Below are 25497 nucleotides of genomic sequence, written 5' to 3'. Positions count from 1 at the left end.
ATTCTGATTGTCACAGTTACTGTCTGAATGCTTTATGGAGATTAAACCAGAGTGCTGTAGAAATCACTCTGTAAGCTCCCTTATATGTAAAGTTTTAAATGCTTAATGAATCAATTAGGGCAGGAATCTTTTTTCTACAGTAAATCAGTACTTTGAGATTTTTCTTTTCCCCTGTTTGATTTTGGATCTTGTTTAGTGTTTACTGCCTGTATCATTTTTTGTTTGCATTATCACTCTTGTATGTGTCTCATGAATTCACTTGACTATTGCAATTTACTTTTTGATTAGAAAACAACCCACATATTTCTCATCTTAAAACATAATAAATACCAACACAGCCTCATTGGAACTTATATTAATTCTGGATGGCATTTCTAAAATGAATTGTTGCTAATGTTGTTTTTAATTTTAATAGCCTCAAGTACTACAGCCTTCCAGCAGCCTTCCCAGACTCTCAGACCACGCCCAGGGAAAACTAGTAAAGCCACCACATATCGAGGCCCTCAGTGAGTGCATAATCCAGGGCATGCCTCAGGGCGATGCACATCTGGATGAAAGCTTTCCACACGGCTTGCAGCAAGAGAGCAGCTGTGGTCTGGAAGACCGGCCTTTGTCGTCAAGCCCGCAGTTCACTAAGGATGTGGCAAAGAGTACATCTTCTGAAGCAGACTTGAACATGACCACGAATGCTCAAGAGCCTTATCATTTGGCAGATAATCAAATTAGTGACGTGCAGTTTGTCCCCACTTCTCTTCAGGCACCTCCCCCGTCAAGAACAGGAGACCAGGCTCAGAGAGTTGGAGGAAATGAGTCTTCACTGGAGGGCCACGTGCCTCAGCCCAAGTCCTCGCAGCTTTGTAAGCCGTCCGCCTTGCATTCTTTGGCACCTCTTCCAGTTTCTGAATCATCTTCAAGTAGGACTCCCACTTGTAAGAAGTCACCAATGATCATACCATGTAATTCAGCTAAACTGCAGCCAACATCTAGTCAAACAAATCTTGCAAATAATCCAAATCCAAAAGCGTCTAAGCTCCGCCCCCCTTCTGGCTCTTTCAAGCAGAAACCAATAAGCAACCCCGGAGCAGAGCCTCAGAACTTCCCAGCCAAGACAAGCATCCCGAGGCCACTCACAAGGAAAAAAGAAATCATGCAGAATCCAAATGGCAATTTGAATTCTGGGGATTGTTTGGCTTCTAATCGATATTCTCGTCTTCCTAAACCAAAGATACATTGAGCACCTAGCCATCACCTGCCAATTTGTTTTTTTAAAGAACGGTCTGTTCTGTAATAGCTTTACGTGCTATTTGCTACCATGATGGAGGTTCCATTGCAAGCTTGCAAATCTTGAAATTAAAATGTGGAAGCTTCTACTAGTAGTTTGGCTCTTCCATTTCATATCCTGGTTGAAGTACATAGCATTTTGGCATATTTGTCTCAGGTAAACACAGAAGTTTGCTTACCCATCTCAGAGGCCTAACACAAGGCTCCAATCATGTTATCCATTCCTCTGCACGTCAGAGAATTCCTAATATTCCACTCGGCAGGCAAGAAATGTGCTTTGCTAACTTAGTCCTTTGAAGGTCTGCATTAATCGCGATTCTCAGAGCCTCACCCTTTTTCACTTGTCCCTCCTGTGAACATGGTTACTATTTTAACTAAAGATTTGGTGATAATGGAAGATGGTAGTCTTTAAACAGAGTTCTGGCCGGTGTCTGTATACCTAAAAGGTCTATGCAAAAGCTCTGGTGAACACAGGAGATCAGGCTTTTAAGGGGAAGTCTGTGTAAGCTTTATTTTTCCTTGCTAGGATCAGCAAGCTTGTCTCAATATTTATTTATTTACCAGACAAATTCCCCAGGCTAAAAATGTTTCATATTATATATATAAACCAATTATATGTTACTTTAACATCTTGTTTTACACACACACACACACACACACACACACACACACACACACCCCGCATTTTTATTTGTTTTTTGCTACTGGATGAATTTTGGAAAGCTTGAGATACATCTTGAAACCTGTACTTAAAGATGTATTCATTTGTAACATATGTTGGTGCTAGAGTTTTGCTGGTAATTCAGTTTTGAACCCTATAGGCTTACGGATCCATGAGAGCTGTTTTAAGGTTCCACAGCATATATTTTAAATTCCTGTTGTAATATTTATATTTATTGACTTTCTGCTAATATCCGAAGACTGGAATAATGGACTTGAAATGTTTGCACAAAACTTTGATGGGATATAAATATCTCATATGTAGGGATTTGAAACTATTTTCTATAGGCAAACAAGTTAAAGTATGTTGAGAATAATTATAAATTTAAGTAAGACTATCTTGAGAAAGCTGGAATTCATAATAGTTTTGTTTTTCTGAGTTTTCCAGGTTTCCCTTTTATGTTGGTGTGTGTTTGAACGACAAGTTTCTTGAAAAGTAGGTTTGGGAAGAGAAGTAGAATTGGAGAGGGGAAATGTGTCTTATTAAAAGGTATTAAAAGATATTTCAGTGGCAACATGCTCATTCCTTTTACTGTGCTAGGAAGGGAGCTCTGGAGCCTCCCAGGGACCACGTGCACGCACCTAATCATGCTGTGGGCCAGTCGTCTGATGGCTCAGTGACTTTGCCCTCCTGTTCTCCCAGATCATGTCAGCTTTCGGTTGTTCACCTGTTGCTGTTTTAATTGGAATTAAGGTCTTTCAGACAGATAGCCTTTTATAGAGTCAATTTTGGTTGTGATCAGCTGACCAAAAATGTTTCAAAAGGGATTATGGCCAAAAAGTTAGTCACTCAAATTTCTAAGGATTCCTTTAACAAACGTACATTGGTGAAATTGTCAGACCCTTTTCAGAGAAACAACAGCAAGTGCTTTAGTGGAAATTTCGAAAGAGGAGTTTACTACCATTTTGACGCAGTTTTCCCTTACCTACCAGAGAACCAGTCGAGAGAATTTGCCCTTCCCTGGACACAGACTATTTTTGCATTTGGCGACAGGTGAGCAGCACACATCCAGTGCCATACTCTTATTTGATAGCACTTCTGCCAGAGAAGCGCTGAGTTTCAGAATGTCTGTCACACGGTCCAGGTGTTATTAGTATAAAGTGACCGAGCACAGCAGAGCTCTCGTGTGTTCACGGAGAAGAGCAGGGACAGCTGCAGCTGTGAGTGGGGACATGTGGTTTTTCATTTTGAAGGAGAAAGCTGATCTCATGTGTTGTAAATGGGATATTACCGCACCACATTTCCCTAAAGTGAAACAGACTGAGGAATTAGTAGGTTTTTGGTTTATTAGGAGTTGGTATAGACTCTTGTGGAACATTTTGACAAGTACGCCTTTATCTTTAGGGGAAAAGTTTTAAATTTTTACTTTATTTTAAACCCCCTAGTCTGAGGGAAATGTCTCTGTCTGTTATATAAAAATGTTGACTCCTGCAGTTTGTTTGTTCCGATCTTTCCTGCTCTCTTTTGCCACCGATGAATTTGCAGAAATACTAACCAATCAGTTTAACTTCTCTGTACTTTTCTTGAGCCTTAATCTTGGCAGAAGTCTCATCAGTGTAATTATGAAGTGTAATATACGTGAGAGAAGAACAATCTAGGATGCTTGCACAAAACAACGAAGTATTTGCCTGCAGTTTTCTTTTAAAAGCTGCCAGAATAATTATTCCGCTAGTCTGCTCCTTAGTAAATGTCAAGTCGCAAATTCTGAGATGAGGATGTAGCTCACCTGAACCGTGAGAGATCACGCTCTCTGATTTGGCTGGATCTCTGTTTAGTGCTTCTCTAAGTCAGCTCTGTGCCAAACCCTCCTCCACAGGAACTCAGATCCCTTTTTGTCTTAGTTCTTGTGATTTCAGTGAAGATGGTTGCAACGTATGAGTTCTACGTCCTAAAGAAGAAGTGTTTTGGAAGTTTAAGTTCACATTTGTGAAAGAGAAAATTAATAGAGTATGTAGAATTATACATTTGACTGTTAATGGGATGCATATCAAATTCTTTAAAGAAAGCTTGGCCTAAGGAGTTAATCAGTACAGGTGCAGATGATTTTAAGGCATTAAACAAAGAATTATATAGTTATATCATTTAGAATGTTTCTAATAACTGAGACCCTTTAGCATTTTTCTTTTGGAGTCTCATTTTAATTTGTGCAATATTTTCAGGCATATAGACTACTGTTCATTGTATTTATATAGATAGTAAGGAACTTATTAACTATTTTAACAAATAAAAATCTGAATATGAAAGAAAATATCAGATTTGCACTTTAAATGAGCTTAATTGCTTGGAGTTGTGCCTGAAATATCCAAATGCCTCCTATTGGGTGTGGCTTTCTTTGTTGAAATGAATTTCTCTATAATTGTTGCTGTTTGAAGTACAGCTTCTCACAGAATTGTATCCTCAGCATGTCACTTTCCCCATTAAAGCACTAAGTTCTTTGAGTGTTTCATTGTCCCCTTAAGTATTTTACTCAGTGTATCAAAGAGAACATGATTCCCCCTATAGCTGCCCCGTCTTAACCTTCCTGTAGCGTAGATGGTATTACGGACACGCAGTCCGTTCCTTAGCAGGGTTGTCAGGACGTTTCCCTGGTCTCTAGGGCACTGAAGATGTAATCCGGAATCACCACATAGGTTTGCAATGAAGATCAGTAAGACTGCAGCACAGGTTCACTTTACTCCCCATCTTACACAGTAGTTTTCGTGTTTATGAATTAGTTGGGGTGGTTATGTTTGCATGCTTATGCACACACTGAAAATTAATTATAGCTGTAATACAGATACCTGATGTTTTTCCTTGGGGATGATCGATCTTGCTATTTTTCTCAATTCTGATGCTTGAATTACATTTTCTAGTTTTCTTTCCACACCTCCCTTCAGTTTTTCTGCTGCAGCAATTTGAAACAATACGTTTGGACAAATGATTATGGTGGTGGGTGCCAATCTACAGCTATGCTATTAATTAAAGTACATCGTATGTTTTAACCTTGCTGGGGAAAAGCTACCCACTTTCTCCTTGGTAAAGCATTGCCATAATGGAATAATCCTGACCCTGAGAATTAGAGTCTCTTAAGTCATTACTAAATAAAAACAAAACATCACAATCTTTAATATCTGCAGTATTGTTTTTCCCATTGATTTAAAAAACCAGTTCAGAGTAAATACTGTATAGTAGAATTTGCTTGTAAAATGAATTATAAAAACTGGATGTAAAGTCTCTTTCCGGAAAATGTTGGCATAGTAAATAAAAATAAAGTTCATAATTATAAAAGTGTTCTTGTCCTTGTCAACAGTGACTTCCATAGTGTACTTTTTCTCAGATATCTTTTTTTCCACAAAGATCTAAACTGCTGTTCATTTGATCCTTTTTTTTTATCATTTCACACAATTCCCTCTACACGTATATCACACAATCAAGTCCTGATTGAGTAGGCATTGAACAAGTTTGTTGTGTTTTCACAGACTCTGTTAGTCATCTAATACTTCAGTTACCATTTTAATCAGATATCTGCTTAGAAAAATACTGAGATAATGGGTATAATTTTTCCTTAAAAATCTTAGCACCTTAAGTTAGAATGCTACATAAAAGGGGAAAACATTATAATTTTAATTACTTTGTTTTAATGTTTTTAAACATTTGTGCAAAATAGCTTGAAGCAAGAAGAATGTTTAATGAAATTTCATGTAGTATTTAGGAACAAAAGGAATAGGGAGTTTATCATTTATTTTCCAATTTAACTATATGTGATAGTCATAGGATATAAAAACTTGATGCAGTGATATGTTATTAATCCAAAATGGTTACATAAATGCTGAAAAAAGAGTGAAGGAAATTTCATTTGTAATAAATTTGAGAATGGCATTTACTAAGTGACCTCTTAGGACACCTCTATCAGTTTTAAGGTCCTCTGAGTTATTAGCGAGTATTTTCTTAGACTAACTCAAAATTTTTCCTTTTTAGTCTGTCATCAAGTGGAATCATTTCACTTGTTTCTCATTATCTTGTTCATTCGACATTTTTCCATCCTTAAAATCTTTTTCTCCCCCACAGAAAAGACAAGTAGAAGTGAATTTTGACCCCTCCTTCCGTTAGTTGGGTTTAAGTCATTTTAGTGGGACGTCTTACCTGTGTCAGTCCCTGAGCCAGCTGCTGGGTCCACAGAGGTGAAGGCCACGTGGTCCCTGCGCCATGGAGCCTGAGAACCCACAGCTGGTGTTTAACGTCATGCCATCCGGTTCAAGAATGCCCTTGCGTTCTTTGTCCATCATCTTATTTTGAACCTAACAGTAAAACTCCTTTTTGACGACATTTCCCCTCTACTTTCATTTCATTCTGGGTCTTATAATCCCCTTGCACTGTTCTCGCCTTTGCTTCTATACTGTGTTAATTCTTAGTGACATGCCTTCCTTTCCCTTTGAAAACTTGGCCTTTTATAACCTGATTTTATTCAAGAACTCCTTTAGCCATGTCAGATGTTCTTAAATACTCTGCATTTTCTCCCTTAGGTGATTAGGACTTAATGTTGACACTTGTCAACTGTCTTGAGCCGCCTTCCCTTAGAACCTGGGCCCATAAGCTCTGAAGTTTCCCTTCACACCCGGTGTATGTCCAGGCCTCGTTTCCTTCCATCCCAGCCTCGTAGAGAGAATATCTAGGATGGTCTAATTGATAGTTTGGGATGCCTGCCACTCTTTGCCATGTGGATTCTGAGGAGAAATTTAGTCATCAAGAAGAGCCTTTCCCCATTCATGAATTTACCCCAAACCACCCTTCTATTAGCATCCATCTCGTGAAAAAATAGAAGAGAGGAAAGAACAGTTCCTCACAGACCTGTCTCTGATTTCTCAACCATGAAAGGGGATTGCTGTTTTCCAGATCCCGCAACAGGACCTGTTATTTAATCCACACTTAACTGCATTCATTCACACATCCATTTAGAGTATGAAGGATGGTTCTTTGGTAATACTTTAGGTGATCAGAGTTTTCCGCAAAAACGTGTCTCAAATATTAACCTGCAACAGGGAAAGGCAGCTGCTCTTCTTTCGTTCCTCCCAGTAAACACTGTTGAAATGCCTACCCTGTGCCACACCCTGGGTGTGACCTTGTGGTGGGGGGTGAAGGAGGCTATCCCTGCTGGGGTCGAGATCAAGGTAGTCCAGCAGGACAGACAGATCCCCAGCACAGGACTGAGAGAGGGCCTAGCATCCAGTGAAGAGAGGTGCGTGCTCACACGCAAACTTACCTCCACAGCCTCTCTTCCTCGGCAGATGTGCGCCTGTGTCAGATTAAAAAAAACTACAGCTAAACAAAAATTAGACCATTATCACACAATCTCTACTAAGCCATGATGTATTCAACCAAGCTGAGGCCTTTTTAAGCACATGATCAGTTCAAAATACTTCTGAGTTACAGGGAATTTTCATGACAGACTTCAGTTGAGGCTTTGCACTTACGTATATAAATTAAAGGTAATTCACTTGCAAATATAAATTGCAATGAAAAGCAAAAGTTGTAGGACCTGTGATGAATTATTAATGTATGTTGTCTCTTAAATTGCGTCCCAGACCAACCCTGAGGTGCAGACACCTGTGTTCCGAGCTCCTTGCTGCCTCAGTCGGGTTCAGAAGTCCAGGGCAAGGCAGAGCTTGGAGGAGGTGTTCCGGGAAGAATTTGGGCCCCACCTGGGCAGCACCTCTCGGGCACCCCCCATGCACACACGAGAACCAGGACCTTGGTCTCACTGCTCTTCTGGAGGGCGCTGGGGCCAAGGGAAGGGGAGTGGAGCACAGTGATCTGCCTTTCAGAGCTCCCCAAGATTTAACACAGAAGCAGGGGAGACCATAGACTTATAGTCACTTGTGTGTGTTGCAAAAAACATGACTTAAGTCGCAGAATGGACCAACCACAGACGTACAAAGGGATAATAAAATGTGAAAAATTGACCTTTGCTAGTAGAGAGATGCAAAATGGAATGACAGGCCACTTGTATCCCTTCATATGCAGACTATTTAAGAGAATGGAAAATAAGAAATAAATGTCAGACAGTAGGAGGATTAAATATTTCATCCATTTGATAAAATAATTCTGTGGTCAGTTAATGCTATTGAAGAATATTTACCAGAATAATCACATTACAGCAATTCACTCAAAATATTCTCGTTATTACTGGGGACAAAAGCAAAATAGCAAAGCTGTGAATGCAGTGCAGTCCTAATATGTATATGCTTATAAATACTTACATAAAAAAAATGTTAAGAATGATGACAGAATTATGAGTGGTTTTATTTTTATCTTCAATGTATACATTTTCTTTTAATTATGAGACAGTGCTCTTATCAAAGAAAAGTTGTTTTTGCTTTAAATAGCGGACGTTTCTATTGCCTAGGCAACGTTTGTGAAGCAGTTGGCACAGAAGCCTTCAATAATTGATCCCCTTTACTCCACCCCCACCCCACCCCCAACACACATACAATTTTGAGCCTAGGAAAAAGGTCTTACGGGAAGGGAGAGGTGGCCACCTTGTCCTTAGGGATTTCTAACTTCATTCACAGCTGTCACCACAGTCTTTCAGTTCTCATTTAAGTTTTGGGCCCAGGGTAGACCCAGAGCCTTCCTGAGCCCAGCTGACATGGGCTAGGACCTAGGAAAATTAAGGGGGATGGAAAGTAAACCCCAGGAGGCTTCAGTGCAGCCAGGCTTCCTCGGGGCCCCGGGTCCTGCCTGGTCTGCCTTTGACCTCCTTCTCATCCTTCCCAGGGTGATTCAGTCTTCTGTGTAGCCCTCTCTGCCCTTGCAGGATTTGCACAGCCCCTGGAAGCAGTCACAGCGGTGGGGGCCCGCCCCACCCTGGAGTGAGCACATCCTCCCACCAGCCCTCACTCCCCTAGGCCTGAACTCATGCCTCTGTGGTCGAAGGCACGTTTGTCACCTGAGTGGACAAGTGGAAGGTCGGAATGGGACCTGCAGAAAAAGCGACCATGAATTTGAAAATGCCCTCTACTGCTTTCCCCGACCAGTTGAGCTGAAGGTGGGGAGGCGGTGAAGGATGGAGTGGGGCGTTTCAGTTCTATAAAATTTCTTTTATTAATTCACAACAGCAAGTTAAAAATATCTAAAATGAAGGATAATTCGTTTTCTAAGAACATGACCTAACAGGATGCAAAATGTCACTCGTATGTCACGACATACTCAAGTTGGCCTCAGCAAAATGTTATTCTAGCTCCCGTACCCGACCAGACTTGTCTGGAGTAAGGACATGTGTGTCTAGGGAGCTCTTTGACACGGACTGGAAATATTATTAAAATCCATGGCACACAGAATTGTCGCATTCTCTTTAATGGTTCCATGCAAAGCCATGCAACAAAATGAGTGAAACCCTAGAGGGAGGCCCTCAAAGAAGGGATGGGACAGGTCGTGATGATCCTCACAGAGAGAGAGGCAGAACAGCAGAAGAAAACAGCGAGGGCTGCTGAGGCTCCCTCCCCAGCCTCTGTGGGCCCGTTTCCCCCGCAGGCCCTCCGTGTCCGGTCAATATACCAGTCAGTGTCCCTTAGAGCCAGTCAGTCCTCATTCCCTGCTATAACCCACCTGCGCCTGTCCCCATCCGTGGTTGCTTGTGCCCTGTCTCCTGTGCTCCACTCTTCTCTGGAGCAGCAAGACGTGTCCCCTAGGCCGCCTTCATCTCCCTGCAGGGTCCTAGGCCCCGTTAGTTTCTGGTGATGGGGCAGCCGCTGAGTCAGTGAGCAGCCTTGTTCACAACATTCTGATATAGGAGGACAATGTGTGAGCAAATTATAAGTCACTTATGCAAAGATACAGCTGGTGGCGGATCTCCCCGACTCCAAAGCTAGGACCAGTGCATCAATGTCTTTCACTCCTTTTTGCAGGTAATTGGGGCTGGGAACACATTACCGTATGCATCAGAGGTAGGTCCACCGTCACTGACAAGACACATTGCTCCCAAACTTGAATAGGTTACACCTGTAGCTTGTACTAGTTAGGCCTGGAGATAGTTGTCTCTGCTCACACTAACCCTTTCCCATGTAGCATTTTCTTATTACTCCTCAGCTCCATTGGCAGCCTCCCGCATGGGAGCACTGTGAGGGGTCTGCACAGACTGGTTGGTCCTTATCTGGGTCCCACTGCATTAATAGGGCTGTGTGCTGTGGGATGTCAGCTCTTCATGGCTTAGCCAGACCTTCATGCCTGGTGTGAAGGAATGCATCATGCAACTGCATAGACTGGAAAAGTGTGGTTCAGTGATGCTAGAGGCCAGAACAGACGAGTCTCAGGGCTCTGCCCCGATAGCCTTTGGTCACAGACTTGAGGAGTCCCCTGATTTGTTCAGCTACAGCCCTGCTACCTCTGATTCTTGGACGAGCTGAAGAACAGTCCACCCAGTTCTGCTTGTTCTGAGCCAAGGAGGGAGCCCGCAGCCTTTAATTATACCACTTATTTATGGTTTCCTTAACACATAGCTTTCCCTCCGGTTTGGGGTGAGTGGGAGAAGTCTGCCTGAGTCCAGTTGCCCAGCTGTCATCTCGCAGGGCCCATGAGAGCTGCTCCCCAGGGGAGCACACACACAACTGCACGTTGTAAAGAGATAGAAGAGCAGAAAGAACCCAAAGCCAGCATCCTGGTGAAAATCAGGTCCGTAGTCACCCGTTTTGCACAGAGAAATACAATTCTTCCCACAACTGTTTTTCTCTTACCAATATTTAATTTTCTGTAGCTGGTGGCCAGACCTCCCGATTGCTTTCCTAACAGCTTCTGACTGCAAATGAAGTCATTCGACCAATGATGATTTTTCTTCTCCTGGGAAAATGGTAATTTTTCCTTGTTTTCTTTTTTTTTTTGAGAAAGATTAGCCCTGAGCTAACGACTGCCAATCCCCCTCTTTTTGCTGAGGAAGACTGGCCCTGAGCTAATATCCGTGCCCATCTTCCTCTACTTTATATGTGGGACGCCTGCCACAGCATGGCTTTTGCCATGCGGTGCCATGTCCGCACCCGGGATCCGAACTGGTGAACCCTGGGCCACCAAAGGGGAACGTGCGCACTTAATCACTGCACCACTGGGCCGGCCCCTCCTTTTTTTCTGAACGGGCTCCCGATACCTAACCATTTTGTTTTTCTGCCACTCGAGACTTGTAAGTCAAATGGGACAAGTGCCTTCGCAGCATGTGCATTCAAGGTCTGATTCTCTGCCGGGCCTGAGAGGAGGGAAGAGTCTTGTGCACAGAGTAAGATGAGCTGTGCAGATCAGGGCTTGGGGGGCTCTGTGCCGTGGGATTTTGCCCGGGGGAGGTGAGAGCGAGGAGCAGAGCCTTCCCTTCTGCCTGGAGTGGGCGAGAAGACACAACACTCTTTTTAGCCCCTTTAATCCACGTTGCCTATATGTTCTCACTCGTTTTTGAGTTTTCCCAACAAGCAAGAATATTTTGCCCAGTTTCCCTCAGTTCTTTGTATTATTTGCAGATTAGATGTCTTTTGAACAAAGTATCATTCCTTCGCCTGTTCTGTTCCCCCAGACTTGACACTCACTGGTAGGGAGATAAAGTAGGCTGGTTTTCCAAAACTGGGTGGCCTCATTTTACTCTTTTCTTTAAAAAAAAACATTATTGAGGCATTATTTACACATCACATAATTCACCCATTCCAAGCGTACATACCATTCGATGGTTTTTTTAGTTAAATGTAGCAGGTCATGCAGCCCTCAGCGTGAATCTGTTTTAGAACATTTCCATCACCCCAGTAAGGTCCCACATGCTCATTTAATGGTAATCTCTGCCCCGCCAACTGTTACAGGCATCACTCCTCTACTTTCTGTCTCTCTAAATGTGCCTTTTCTGGACTTTGTATATACATGAAATCATACACGATGTAGTCTCTTGTGAATGGTTTCTTCCACTTAGCATATTGTTTTGAGGTTCATCCAAGTCATAGCATGAATCAGTTAATTCCTGTTTATTGCTGAATAATATTTCACTGTATGGACGTACCACAGTCTGTCTATCCATTCGCATTGATAGACATTTACATTGTTTCCAACTTCTGGCTCTTATGAAGAATGCTGCTAACAACATTCATGTGTAAGTCTTTGTATGGACATACGTTTTTATTTCTCTTGGGTAGATACCTTAGAGTGGAATTGCTGGGCCCTCTGACAAATTTGTGTTTAACTTTCTAAGAAACTGCCAAGTTGTTTTCCAAAGTTGCTGCACCATTTTATCCACCTATCAGCGACGGAGGCTGGTTCCCATTTCTCCACATCCTTCATGACACCTATTATGTCCGCCTTTTTTATTATAGCCATTCTGCAGGGTGTGAAATGATATCTCATTGTGGTTTTGCTTCGTAGTTTCCTGATAACTAACATGCCAAGTATCTTTTCATGTGCTTATTCACCATTTATAGATCTTTGGAGAAATAGCCATTCAAATCTTTTGTCCATTTTTGTGGTGGCCTTGCTTCTCTTCTTTTTATTGAGCTATAAGGATGCTTTTTATAGTCTAGATATAAGTCATTTCCCAGATGGGGGTTTTGCAGATATTTTCTCCTAGTCTGTTGCTTGTCTTCATTTTATTAATGTCTTTGAAAGTGCAAAAGTTTTCAATTTTGATGAGCTCAACTTTATCATATTTTTTTTAATGTACTATGCTTTTGGTGTCATATCTAAGAAATCTTTGCCTAACCCAAGGTCTTGAAGACCCAACGTCTTCCCCTATGTTGTCTTCTAGAAGTTTTCTTGCTTTAGCTTACATTTAAATCTGTGATCCATTTTGAGTTAATTTTTGTGTAGGGTGAGAGTTGAGGGTTTAAGTTCATCTTTTTTGCAGGTACATGTCCAGTTGTCCCAGCACCGTTTGTTAAAAAGGCCCTCCTTTACCCAGTAGGTTGTCTTGGCACCTTTGTTGAAAATAAATTGACTGTAAATGTAAGAATTTTTTTCTAGACAGTCACTTCTGCTGGATTCGTATGTCTGTCCTTATGCCAGAACCACACTGTCTTCATCACTGTAGTTTATAGCAAGTTTTGAAATTAGTAAGTTAAAGTCCTCCAACTTTGTTCTTTTTCAGAATTATTCTGGCTATTTGTTGTATTTAAAATTCTTATAAATTTTAGGATCATTTTGTCAAGTTCTGCAAAAAAGCATGCTGGAGCTTTGATAGGGATTGCACGAAATCTGTTCAGTTTGGGGAGAATAGTCATCATAACAACACTAAGTGTTCCAGTCCATGAACATGAAATATCCCTTCAGCTATTTAGACCTTTAATTTCCCTCAGCAGTGTTTCATAATTTCCAGTGTAAGTGTAATGTTTCTTTTGTTAAATGTATTCCTCAGTGTTTTATTCTTTCTGATGCTATTGTGAAAGGAATTGTATTCTTAATTTTTTTTTTTTGCGTTGTTCATTGCTCCTATATAGAAATACAATTGATGTTTGTATATTGCTCTGGTATCCTGCCACTTACTGTACTTATGTATTAGTTCTCACAGTGCTTCTGTGAATTCCACGAATTTTCTACATAGAGGGTCATGTCGTCCACAAAAACAGACAGTTTTACATCTTCCTTTCCAATGTGGATGCTTTTTTTTTTTTTTTCCTTTTCCTTGTCTGATTGCATGGCCCTCTTAGGGCTGATGCTGCTGATGCTGAGACATACTTGAGAGATTCCTTGTGCCCACCACCTCCTGCTGTGGCCTGCCATGGCCCAAAGGGACAGCAGCAATGCGTCAGTACAGCCTTCCAGCTTTGGAGGGCGGAGGATGAAGCCCACGCTCACGTTGTCAAAGGCCTGTCACACAGGCCCATGTGGCCAGGAAGCACATAAAGGGTGTGGGGCCTCTGGTCCCCCTAGTTTGGGATCCCTTAGTTCTGAGAGCCCTGCTAAAGATTTTAGGTGTCTTATCACTATCTCATTCCTCCAGGAACACATTGCAGCAGGCACTGACTGCCTGGGCCCCAAATGGCGACTTTCAATTGTTTTAATAAAATTCGTCTTAAATATTCCCTTGTCGGTGAGAGGAATAGCAGGAATCTTAGGAATAAAGCAGAGTCATTCGGGAAGCTGAGCATGCCAGGCCATAGGGCCTGTGGTTTGAGATATATGCTACCAAAACTGAGAGTAGAGCATCACCTCTGATACGTGTGTTTTTAGCGCAGGAAGAGATGAAGAGATGAGGAGTGGAGTGGGGAGGAGATTACTCTTCCTGGGGACCCAGGAGCTTCAAGGAAGGTGGGCTGCCATCAGGGGGTGAGTCACAATGTCTGCTGGGGCTATATTTTCAAGACAGAATATTCAGTTCTATAATTTGAGTTTTCCAAATCTGAACTTCTTTTGCTGCAATATGAACCAAAAAATTAAATTCAAACCAATCATCTTTGCTATTGAAAACTCTAGGAGATACTGTGACTCTCAAAGGGAATGTGGAGTTTGGGGTTTTCCGCAATCCTGCAGGTGGAGACGGTGCTGGAGAAATACCATTATTATGACACCAAGGTTGGTTCCGAATGAGGAAGCTCGGTCACATAAGAGGAGTTAATGTTTGTTGAGGGTTTTCTGTTTGCCAAGAACAGGGTTAAATGCTTTATAAATGAAGTACCCGTCTTGTTTAGTGTTGATGCTGGGGGCAGTGGGAAATACGAAACACAGTCCCGCAGCCAAAAGTAAGTTCGCGATAGTGAACATTCTTTACTTCGTCAAAAACTGTGATGGAATCCACATACATAGTTTGCACAGCGACATTCACCTGCACGGCCCGCTTCCAACAAGCCTGCCCCCGGCCAGAGCAGCCCTGAGGCTTCTTTCTCCCCTGTTCACCCACACGTCCCTCCACACCGAGTCCCTGACCCTCAGAACAGTAGGGCCAGGAGTCACAGAGGAGCCCGTGGCCACATGGAAGCCACATGTCCAGTAGCTCAGATATTCCCAGGCACATGGGACAGACCTGGGCATCTGATGAGCACTGTGCCAACCACTGTGATGGGTGCCTGGTGTGTTAACTATGGTGATAACAGCTAATACCCGTCTACGCTCTGTGTGTACACTTATCATTCTAAGCACTTCACATACAGCCCTTTAATTCTCCCAGCAATCCTGTGAAGCAGGCGCTAGTATCTCCATTTTACAGAGAGGAAGCCAAGGCTCAGAGAAGTTAAGTAACCTGCCTGAGGTCTCACAGCTGTTAAATGGCACAATAGAACTTGAAACCAGGCCCCCTCGTTCAGAGTCCCTGCAGTTAATCACAGGGCTGTTACCACCTCTCAAGGGGAATCTCATCTCAGTTCAGGCCACAGCAGCCCTCCCGTTCTCATGTGTTAATACCGAGACTCAGGGTGTTAAAGGCCCCTTGTGCAAAGTCACAATACAGCTATTAATAGTGAGGAACAGGCTCTGCTGGGGCTGAAGCCAATATAGTCCATTGCACCATGCTGCCATCTAGTGGTAAAGTCTGGGAACTTCCTTACTCATACATACCCTGCCCATTTCCAAAATGCTTAAAGTTTCCTAAAATTTCAGAAGACAAAAACCGTGTAAAACCCCCAGAGTATTAAAATAAGAGTGAAAGGACAACAACTAGATAATATTGGAGGTGTGGCTGAGGCAATACCTTTTAACTGAGAACAGATGTGACTCTGAGTTTCCTGGCAGCCAAGGCAAAGAGGGAAACTTATGTGTTCCATTTTTTTCACTGGCCAAAAAAAATGTAGATCGATTCATCACAAGAGTTTTCCAGGTTCTGGACATCATTAGTGATTCAAAAACAACAGCGCTAAAAATGCTGGAGGTGCCCTCCCTGTGGACATCCCTTTACCTGGAAAAGCCAACCTAGAGTCTGAATGGAACAGATGTGGCTGTTTAGATAGGAACCCTGGCTCAGCCTCCTCCTCTCCCCAGGGAGCTGCTCCTGGGACGGGAATGCCTTGTGAAGGCTTCAGCAAACTCTCTCCACCATCTCTTTCAGGCCCAGGTGCCCACATTTATGGTACTTTGGGCCCAGTTAGGTTTCAGAGCAGTCCTGAGGACCTGACACCCTCTCTCGACCTTTGGAGGATGGCAATGATGGTGCTCAGTTGTCCTGGGAGCTCCCAGAGATGGACTCCAGTCCTGCACGGTCCAGCAAGGCAGCCACGAGCCAGGTGTGAGCACTTGAAACGTGGCTAGTCTGAATTGGCGTGTCCTGTAAGTGTAAAATCCACACCAGATTTTGTATTTAAAAAAAGGTAAAATAGCTCATTAATAATTTTTATTCTCATTACACTTGGAAATAAATTACTTCATATTGGCTTAAATAAAATATGTTATTAAAATTAATTTCACTTATTTCTTTATAAATTTTTAAACGTGTCTTCTAAAAATTTAAAATCACATATGTGACTGGCATTGAATTTCTGTAAGACAGCGCCATCCAGACCATTTATCCTCCTCTGCCTGGCTCCTACCAGAGGGCAGGCGGACTGGGCACTGTGGTCGCCATGTGCAGTGCCCAGACCCCTAAGAATCTTCTGGGCTATCAAAGGGAGCAACCTTGCCCGTGTGCTCCAAAGAGGCTGGCTCCCGAGGAGACTTTGAAGACCCTGACATGAAGCGTACCTAAACTGGGTTAGAGTTGGAGAATTTGGCTAAAAAGTTCAGTAGTCCCAGACACCTTTGCCATGTCAGTTGGAACACCTGGTTCTCCATGTGTGTGCAGACAGTCCTGGGGGAGGGCGAGGGGAAAGTGGGGGTGTTTTTCTGCAGTCCAGAATGAACGACCCTGTGTACCTGAGGTGAGTGAGTCTCTCTTTCATGAAGGGTTCTCCAGGCTCCAGGGGCCTATTGCTCAGTCCTCTGCAGGGGCCAGGGCTGGGGGCCAGGATTTGGGTTCCACCCACTGAGGCAGGCTCTGGTTTGCTACCGCTCAGTTCTAGCTCTCAGAGGCCAATCTCTGCCACTTGTCTTGGGATTTTGAAATGGCTGGAGGCAGGGAAATTAGAGCATAAGTTTTGTAAGTTATTAAAATCCCAAGCGCACGCTAGTCCACACGTTTCAACCACACAGGAACCACAAGTCCCCAGTCACGTAAAGGACAGAGCTCATCATTGCTGTGATTCCATTCTTTTCTGCACCGTCCATTACAATATTGAGTAAATTCCCCACAAGTTGGAGTGGCTTTTTTCTGACTCCACCAATAGTATCAGTAACAAGCTCACCGTGACATCGAGTGAATGTCACCAGATCCTAGTGCACCGTGCTCCCCATAATAACTAAACGAGGCAAAATTCCTGTAGAGTGTCGCTGGCGGACAACAGAGCCCAGATTTGGGAATCTTTGGCAAAATCCAAAAGATGGCATCAAGTTCTATGTCTCCTGGGCAGACTGGCCAAAATGTGAAGGCAGCTTACCTGGATGGTCTTCAGACTTTTCAGTGTACTTCTGATGCATCTAAGCCCCAATCTGAGTCTTAGGTAAGATTGGGTAGGACCAGAGCCCACCCAAATTGCCAGAGGGGTGTGTGTGCCTACCACTTAGTAACCCCTCCTTAAATATGAGTCGCCGTGTCAGAGGTGTCTGAGGGTGGAGAGCCAGGTGTGCACGAGGCCTTCCCCTGGGGCTCATATGTGGGAAGGGGGCAAGGAGAAGCCCGCCCCAAAGCACACAGGATTCAGTGTGGGGGCTGGCCCTTTGGTAAGTGGCCTTGAAAGCCTCTTGTGGCCCATAGAGGACACGGCTTCAGAGCCTTTAAGGTGACTGGCTCTTGGGGAGCACTGCATAAGTCCTGCTGAATGAATGGATGAAGCTGGGTGAGCTGCGCTCTGTCTTGTTGCCTGTTACTCTGGGCCATATTCTTGGGGCTGCCCCTGAATCTTCAGGGCAGCCCTGGAGGAAGCTTGCACGGTGCCCAGGCTAGACCTCTCATGGGAGGGCAAAGTCCCTGGGCCACTAGGTGCTGCGTGAGCCCCAAAGGGAAGAGGAACCTTGGGGTGCAGTACTGGGGGCTGTGCCACTGGGCAGGCCTCCCTCAGGGGGATGCTCCTCAGGGCGTGGCTATGGTAGGAGATCCAGCTCTGTCAAGTGCCTTCTAATTTGAGTAAGGCCTGTGGAGAGACTCCAGGGGCCTCCTTGCCCTCCCCTCCCGCCCGCCCGCAGGTGGTCTTCCCTTCCTGAGGGCCATCCCCAGCCGCCTGGGGTGGCCCCGCTCCCGTGACCTGCGCTTCCAGGCGCGGCCACACGGGCGCGCGCGCCTCCCTCTCCGGAGCGGCGTCACCCTCGGCTCCCGGCGCGGGGACCAGCGAGGACGGCGGCCGAGGACGTCTCCGGTTAGGGTCGCAGGCGCCCCGGGCCCATCCAGACGCCCATCTGAGGGCGGGAGCCTCCTGGAGCCTCGGAAGGGACGCCGCTGTGCCCGGAGCGCTCCTCGACTTTGTCCCGGCCCCGTGCAGCCCCGACGGTGACGACCGGCGCTTCTCGCAGGGCTGTGGGGAGATGGGGACTCCGCGGTCACCAGGGCGCGCTTAGTCCCTCCTCAGTGCAGGGCGACTGGGGGGGGGGTCTTCTCCAGAGCAGAAGGGGCAGGGGTCCTCCAGGCGGAGCAGGATGCCAGGCTGGGGACCTCAGCCTGGTGTAGTTGTGGTGGTGGTGGTGGTGATGGTGGTGGGTGGGGGGGGGGGGGCAGGGTTCACTTGGGACCCTCTGCCCTTGCCTCTCAGTCCCCACTCCCCTGGCCTCACCCCTGCCATGGGTCTGTCTGTCTATCTGGGGTCAGCAAGGCCCCAGCCTGGGCTCCCAGCTGTGGAGGCTCCGCGGGGCGAGACTGCCGAGTGGCGCCTGAAGAGAGGTCCCTGATCCTCAGTCCCATCCCAGTGATACAAGGAGGCCCCTCCAGGCTGTCCCTGGGGAGGCTGCGGAGCCCCGGGCCCTGCCTGGTACAGAGCAGGCGGCAGGGCAGGGGCCTGCGCAGTGATGGCTCCAGCCCCCAGCACTTACTGCAGGCCAGGCTGTCTGTGCCCCTCCTGGTACCTCCCTTCATCCCCCACAACCCAGGGACAGGGCTTCTCGAGGCCCTGTTTGGCAGGAAAGAGAAGCACTGGCAGCTTAGGGAGCTTGCCCACAGCTGCCCAGCTGTAGGGGCACAGGGCTGCCATCCTGACCTTCACCCCTGCCCAGGGCCTAGCCCACAAGGGTGGGACCCCTGCTGTCTTAGGATCCTGGCAGCTTCTAGGTTTCTTCCCCAGCCCAGCATCCTTGTCTGACACCACCTAGGCCATCCAGTCCTGCTGGGGCAATGTGAGCTTCTTGTCGGGTACCTAGGGCAGGTCTAGACCCAGAGAGGGGTCAGGAAACAGCTGCTCCAGCGAGCCAGTGGGCAGCTGCCCAGAGCCTGCTGGCCTGGGGTGCAGAGTTCCCACTGGGAGGCCAGGGGGCGTCTCCCAACCCTGGGGGAGTTTTCGGCAGGCCTCACGGAGAAGAGAAGTGGCCATTTCACTTGGTCCCCAGGGACAGGCAGGGTGAGCCACCCTCCAACCTATGAGGGGCACAGTTGATCAGTCCTGGTGCAGATGGGGTGCAGATGGAGGGCCCCCCGAAGTCCTCAATGCTCCTGTCTGTAGAGAAAGGATAGGTCATGATTCCGAAGGCTCCAGAGACAGCAAACCCTGTAAAAGCAAGGCCAGGGACATGGAGACGAGAAACTCTGCAGAAAGGGGAATGTCCTGGAGCCGAGTGGCTGGTTACAATCGCAATGTGTTTGACTCTATGACACGCAGAATTTGCAGCTTTGGAGAGCAGGCAGAAATGCTCGAATCTGACCTTCTAGAATTGTTTTATTTAAAAGCATTAGGAGTTCAGCCCGCTAGAGTGCTGAGCAGGCAGCTTCAAGGCCCTCGGCCGCTCATGTGTGCCCCCAGGGTCCTGCCAGTAATTCCCGCTCTGGGAACTTGCTAGGTCTCCTGTGGATGGGCCTGCTGGGGGTCACCCTGGGGTACCCGGGAAGGTGGATGCTCCCCTTCTCCTCGGCAGGTTGGAGGGCAGCAGTCTCCTCGGCCTCCTGCTCCAGCCTGCCCGGCTCTTCCTCTGCCCGGGATGAGGCATGGGCTCGTTCCTCTGCCAAAGCAGGCTGTAAGCCCGCATCCTGCTCAGAATGGGTGGGCTGCCTGTAGGAGGAGGAGGTGGGAGGCCGCTTTGCCCTGGGCTGTCCTGCCTCAGATACTCTGCCGGGGACCCTCCCCTAGGCCCTGCTAGGCCACCAGCTCTCAACCTAGACAGGCTTCAGCAAAGGAGGGGGCATGTGGGCTCCCTGGGGCTGGCCTCTGGGGCACAGCTCCTGCCCCTGGTCTCTCCTCCCTTGCTGGCCTTGTGGCTTTGCTCCCCTGGAGATGGACTCTTCCTGGGTGAGGCCAAGCCTGTCTGGGGGTCGTTCTGGACACCCCTCCCACCCGGCGAGGAGGTGAAAAGAGAATAGGGTTTCTCCCAGGCTCAGTGTGGGAATCCCAAGGGACGGCTCTGATTGGGCCATCCCAGAACCGCTGTGACCAGCCCGGAGGGGCACTTCTAGGAGAAGGGGTGCAAGGGGCTGCCACAGAGCCACTTGTACGGCAGGCACCTGTCATATCTGGAATACAAGAATTTGCTTAGGAGAGCTTTATTGCTCATACAGTTTGCAAACTGGGGAGACGGCCTCCAGAATAAATCAAAGGTCTGCTCTGGGGAGGGTGTGGGAGGCAGAGCTTAGAAAGGCAAATACCACACACCACGGGCATGACTTTGCAGCCCTCCGATTCGCTGGTCCCCCTGTAGATATCAGTGTCCTCAAATCAACTCTGTCAGGCTTCTGGCCACCTGCCAGGAAGGAGTGCTCCATTTCAGGTGCAAGTTGCGGTTTTTCTGAGAACGGTACGTGACTGTGCCTCAGTCCTGTTATGGCTGCTTGACTCTGGTTCGTTTTAGGTCTGCGTGAGCCACACAGGCCCCATTTTTCCTTCTCTTTTAGGAGCCCCCTATCTTTTGCTTTAATTCTGCAGACCATAGCTATTAACCGGTGTTAATTTTACAGGGGGGAAACTGAGGCTTGGGGAGGAAAAAATACCTAAGCCATTTCACGTGGCTGGGAGCAGTGAGCTGAGATTCGAACTCGGGCCCAAGACTCCCAAATGCTTTTCCCTCCATACCCGGGCTTCTCCTGGGGGCGCGATGTGGAGGGCCTGTGGGCTCTGAGCCCTGAGGGCAGGGGCTGTGCCCTTGGGTCTGGGCCAGGCTTTCCGGGTGTCAATTCCTGTCTGGACCTCTAGGTGTCGCCCACCTCCAGCGTCTGGTCTGGGTTTGGCTGTGCCATCCCCTTGGTTGGCCAGCAGAGCCACACCTGCTATGTCCAACCCTGCTCAAGTGGAGGGGCTGAGCCTCCCTCCCACAGCCCCCCAGGGCCCCAAGCTGCTCAGCATCCCAGGGAGGCTGCACGTGTGGGTGGGCATAGAGGGTGGGAGGAGTAGGTGGCAGTGCCCACAGGCTGGGGCATGGTCCAGCCCCTTGTCCCCCAGGAAGCCCCCCTCCTCCACCTCCACAGGCCTTTTCACATCCCAGGTTCAAGTGAGGCCCCTTGACACTGCCATTTGTCCTGTTGGCCATACGAGCTGGTCCTGGAGATGGAGCAGCTCCACTGCCTGGGCTCATTGATGAGCACAGCCCTGTTTCTCGTTATTCTGGTGCTGTGACTTCTTCTCTTTGCTGACCCTTCAGCTCTCATTTGCCGACTCTGTAGCTCCTGCCCACTTGGGAGGGAAACCCCTGGACATTCCCGTCTCTGCCCATAAGTCACCCCTCAGAGGGACGCCTGACCGCCCTGTATGTAGTTACTCCTCAGCCCTGCACCCCGCCAACTCTCCTTGTTGAATGCCCCCACCGCATGGAGCAGGGGTGTATTTTACCATCGTGGACTTGGGTGTTCAAAATAGTCAAGTTATTTCCTAACGACAGAATTCTACTTGGCTCACAGCCCCCATTTCTGCTAGAGAGCCGACACTTTGACAATCCGAGATAGGTCAGTGACTTCTCATTTGCACCTTCTGTCCTCCCCACCCTCAACTGAGGGTCCAGCCAGGATCAGGTGGCCCTGTGCCCTCAGCCCTCGGTGGTCCCACCATCATCTTGCCTCGACTCCTCTTCATCCAACCACACGGCCGCTTCCCCTCTTCCACTGCCCCGTTCCTGACAGTGGGCACACGTGCTCTGAAGGGATCACCTGCGGGCTGTTGTGTTGAGTCCTAAAAAAAGACAGGCCTTCTCCTGCCCTGTTTGGTATTTCACCCATCGAGAACCCAACTGACAGCAGTCCTCTCTCACCGCACAGACTCAAGCCAACAACACCAGCACCAATGGCGTGAAATCATGCGTCACCAGGTGCCCTGTCCACGTGCACTCTCTCCCTATTCTCAGCCGCTCAGGGAGAAGGGCAGCATGGGTGTTGTTGCCCATCTCATTGCCCAGTGGGGTGAGAGCAGGTTAGGGTCAAACCCAGACCTGTCTGCCTCTAAGCCCAGGCCTTCTGTACTGCTCCATGGGACTCCGGGAAGGAAGGCAAACCAGGGGGACCTCCAGCAACAACCTGTGCCAGTGGTGGCAGAGAGGCGGGTGCTGAGGGAGCGTCAGCCCCCACGGCACCCTGCCAGCTCTTGATCACAGTCCTGGTCCATTCCAGACTGGAGGAAAACAGGATGGTGCAAAAGCGAGTAAATGGGAAAATAGGCAAAAAATGGAGGAAGAAGTATATGAGGCCAACAATGGCCATTCTTGCACCCTTTTGGAGCCGTCCAGCCGTGTTTCTCTTCATGGGGAGGAGTTTACGCAGGGTGCCTGTCTTGGTCCATTTAGGCTACTAACAGAATACCACTGGCAATTGGCTCACCAACAATGGAAATTCATCTCTCCCCATTCTGGAGGCTGGAAGTCCGAGATCAGGGTGCCAGCGCAGTCAGGTTCCAGTGAGAACCTGCTTCCTCACTGAGTGCTGTCTGCTCCCATCACCTCACCTGGCAGGAGGGGTGAGGGGGCTCTCTGGGGTCCCTTTTGTAAGGGCACTAATCCCTTCATGAGGGCTGCACCCTCATGGCCTAGTCACCACCCAAACGCCCCACTTCCAACATCCTCACATTGAGGGTTAGGATTTAAACATGAAATCTAGAGGGGACACAGGCATTTGGTCTATAGCAGCGATGGAGCGGGGTGTCCTTCCGTCTATTTGTGAGGAGGTTCCCCAGGTGTGGTCTCTCCCTCAGCCCTGGTGTAGGTAGGTCCGTCACTGCGGGTTTAAGGCGCCACCTGGAGCAAAGTCTGCAGTCATCTCGGATGGATCAGGCAGGCCCAGATTCACCCCGTAACCCCCTTTCCCCCTCTGCCTGACCCAGATCCCCACTTAGATGGGGCTATCCATGCCTCCTGAGTGTGGACAGCCCTGTCCCAGGCCTGAACACAAAATGACCTCTGTGTTCTCCCCTCCCCACCACACACGCTCACAGGCATCCACAGCTTGCCAGGGGCAACCAGACCCAGCTGAGTCCCTCCTCCCACTGCAGGCTGAGCCAGGGGCTGTGTTTGTGCACAGGGTCCCAGGCTGGCAGGGTCTCTGTCGTCTCCCACGTCTCTGTTTACGTCCTGTAAACTGTCTGCCATGCTCCCTCTTCCCGCCATGACCCATTGCAGTAAAAAGTTTCCTGGGTCAGAGTTCCGGAACCCAAGTCCTCCAACAGGCAGCCCCAGTTAAACGGTTGATTTTCTGCTTTGTCCTGCATTTTAAACTCCTGTGTTCTTGTGAAAGTACCTAGCCACCTACTGACTGCTTAGAAATCCGAAGGTCTCACCCCTACAAACCCTGAGACGGCTCCCCAGTGGATTGAGTTGTTGGTCTGCGTCCTTCACTGACCCGTGGTGGGATCCACGTCCGCCCGCACCGTGGCCTCACGCTGTGCAGAGTGTACCACCTGGTCCCTGACCTTGGTCTTGGCCACAGGACTTGGGCCACTGGGATGTTAGCAGATGTGAGGCCAGCCGAGCTTTGTAAAGTGCCGTCCTGCACCCTGGGGAGGGAGCCAAAGAGGGGCTTCCCCCGGGGCCACCGTGTGGACGTGAGAATAGATCCTGACAGTCACCTGCCGCTGAGAGTGCGTGGTGGCTGTCTGGCAAAGCTGACTGACCAGCGTCCTTGTCTGGGTCCATTACAGCCCAATGAGTGAGTTACAGCCCAATTCCACGAGATAAAGGATATCACAGAGACAATAATTTGAAGATTACGCAAGCCGGACACTTGTGGGCCTTCCTGGGAGAGGCGTTTGTGTTGTGTATATGTGTGTGGCATATGGTGTGTACGTATGGTACATGTGTGTGGTGTGAGTGTGTGTGTTGTGTATATGCTGTGTATGTGCGGGGTGTGTGTAAGGTGTGTATGGGATGTTTGTACAATGCGTGTGTGCAGTATGTGTGTGTGTGATGTGTGTGTGGCGGGGGAGAGGGGACATAGTCTCCAGTCAGGGTTTAGGTACATGGCCTGGACATCAGTACAAGGTGGCGGCCGGGTTCCCGCCCAGCACCAGCCTGGCGTGGAGCTCCTCCTAGACGTTATAGATGAGCTCAGCTGGATACTGCAGCAGCATCACGGGTCGCCTCCCAGTCCTGTGGCCTTCCATTCACTGAGCGATTAACAGCCGTGAATAGATTCTGCTTTTGTTGTCTTTCCTCTGTGGGGTGGAGGTGGGGCAGTGGTCCCATTGACCTTCCGAAGCCAGGGAAGATGCTGCTGCCAGTCGGATCAGAGTTCCTGGGCGTCCATGGACTTCCTGGTCTTCCTGTCATTGAAGTACAACACTGCGTCCTAAAGATCCTCATTTGCCTCGAGTCTACACACCAGATAAGTGGTTTCCCTTCCGAGAGCCATAAAGCACTGGGGATGGGGCCTTAGGGCCCAGCACAGGTGTTCTAAAGCAGTCAGCTACAAGCCAGGAGAAGCCGTTCTGTGAGCAGTGGGCTGGCTGTGGCAGGAGGCTGCATCCCATGCAGAGTCACTGTCAGAACTCAGAGAAAGGGGAGGCAAGGCCCAGTCGCAAGGTCCAGTCTACTGGGAGGCTGACTCATGTGCTTCAGATAGGGCATTGACAGCGGGCCTTGGGCTGTCCCTGTGGCCTCCTTTTCTTCCCTCACTGCCAACCTGGACACGATGGGTGACTGGGGGCAGTTTCCAGCCCGGTCTGGACCCCTCCCCTGTGTCCACTCCCTCATCATCCCCCACTGCCATGCGTCTTTCCTGGGCCTTGCTCTGTGCAAAGACAGAAAATACCAGGGAGTTGTCAGAAAATGTACCTGTGAGCAGGGGCGCCATAGGATACACCGCAGTTGACCTCTGAGCTTTTTTTCTGAAATCTTGCTTCTAAAACTCAGAAACAGGAGCAGAGTTTTAGCGGTCGCTCCCGTTCTTCTCGGCATGGTGAAATAATGAGGGACAATTGCCCCACGACATGCGACACAGAACATTTCTG

General features: G+C 47.9%; 1 protein-coding gene across 27 annotated transcripts in view; it reads left to right on the top strand.

The window, feature by feature from the left end:
- CCSER2 (coiled-coil serine rich protein 2) overlaps positions 1–5269 on the top strand; it is a 172576-nt gene extending 167307 nt beyond the window's left edge. For 15 of the 27 annotated variants that reach the window (XR_011496766.1, XR_011496762.1, XM_014832895.3 and 12 more), the window contains one exon: positions 416–5269. Coding sequence is in view for 19 of the 27 variants with exons in the window: in XM_014832895.3 (XP_014688381.1) it covers positions 416–1234 (819 nt within the window). In the remaining 8 variants the exon portion in view is untranslated. The remainder of the gene's footprint in view (positions 1–415) is intronic. The other 12 variants (XR_011496773.1, XR_011496763.1, XR_006520666.2 and 9 more) reach the window with 2 other exon arrangements.
- Positions 5270–25497: the final 20228 nt, after the last annotated feature.

This window comes from Equus asinus, chromosome 2, assembly GCF_041296235.1.
Source record: "Equus asinus isolate D_3611 breed Donkey chromosome 2, EquAss-T2T_v2, whole genome shotgun sequence".
In the NCBI taxonomy this organism is placed as follows: Eukaryota; Metazoa; Chordata; class Mammalia; order Perissodactyla; family Equidae; genus Equus; species Equus asinus.
This window is presented reverse-complemented; position numbering and strand designations above follow the sequence as displayed.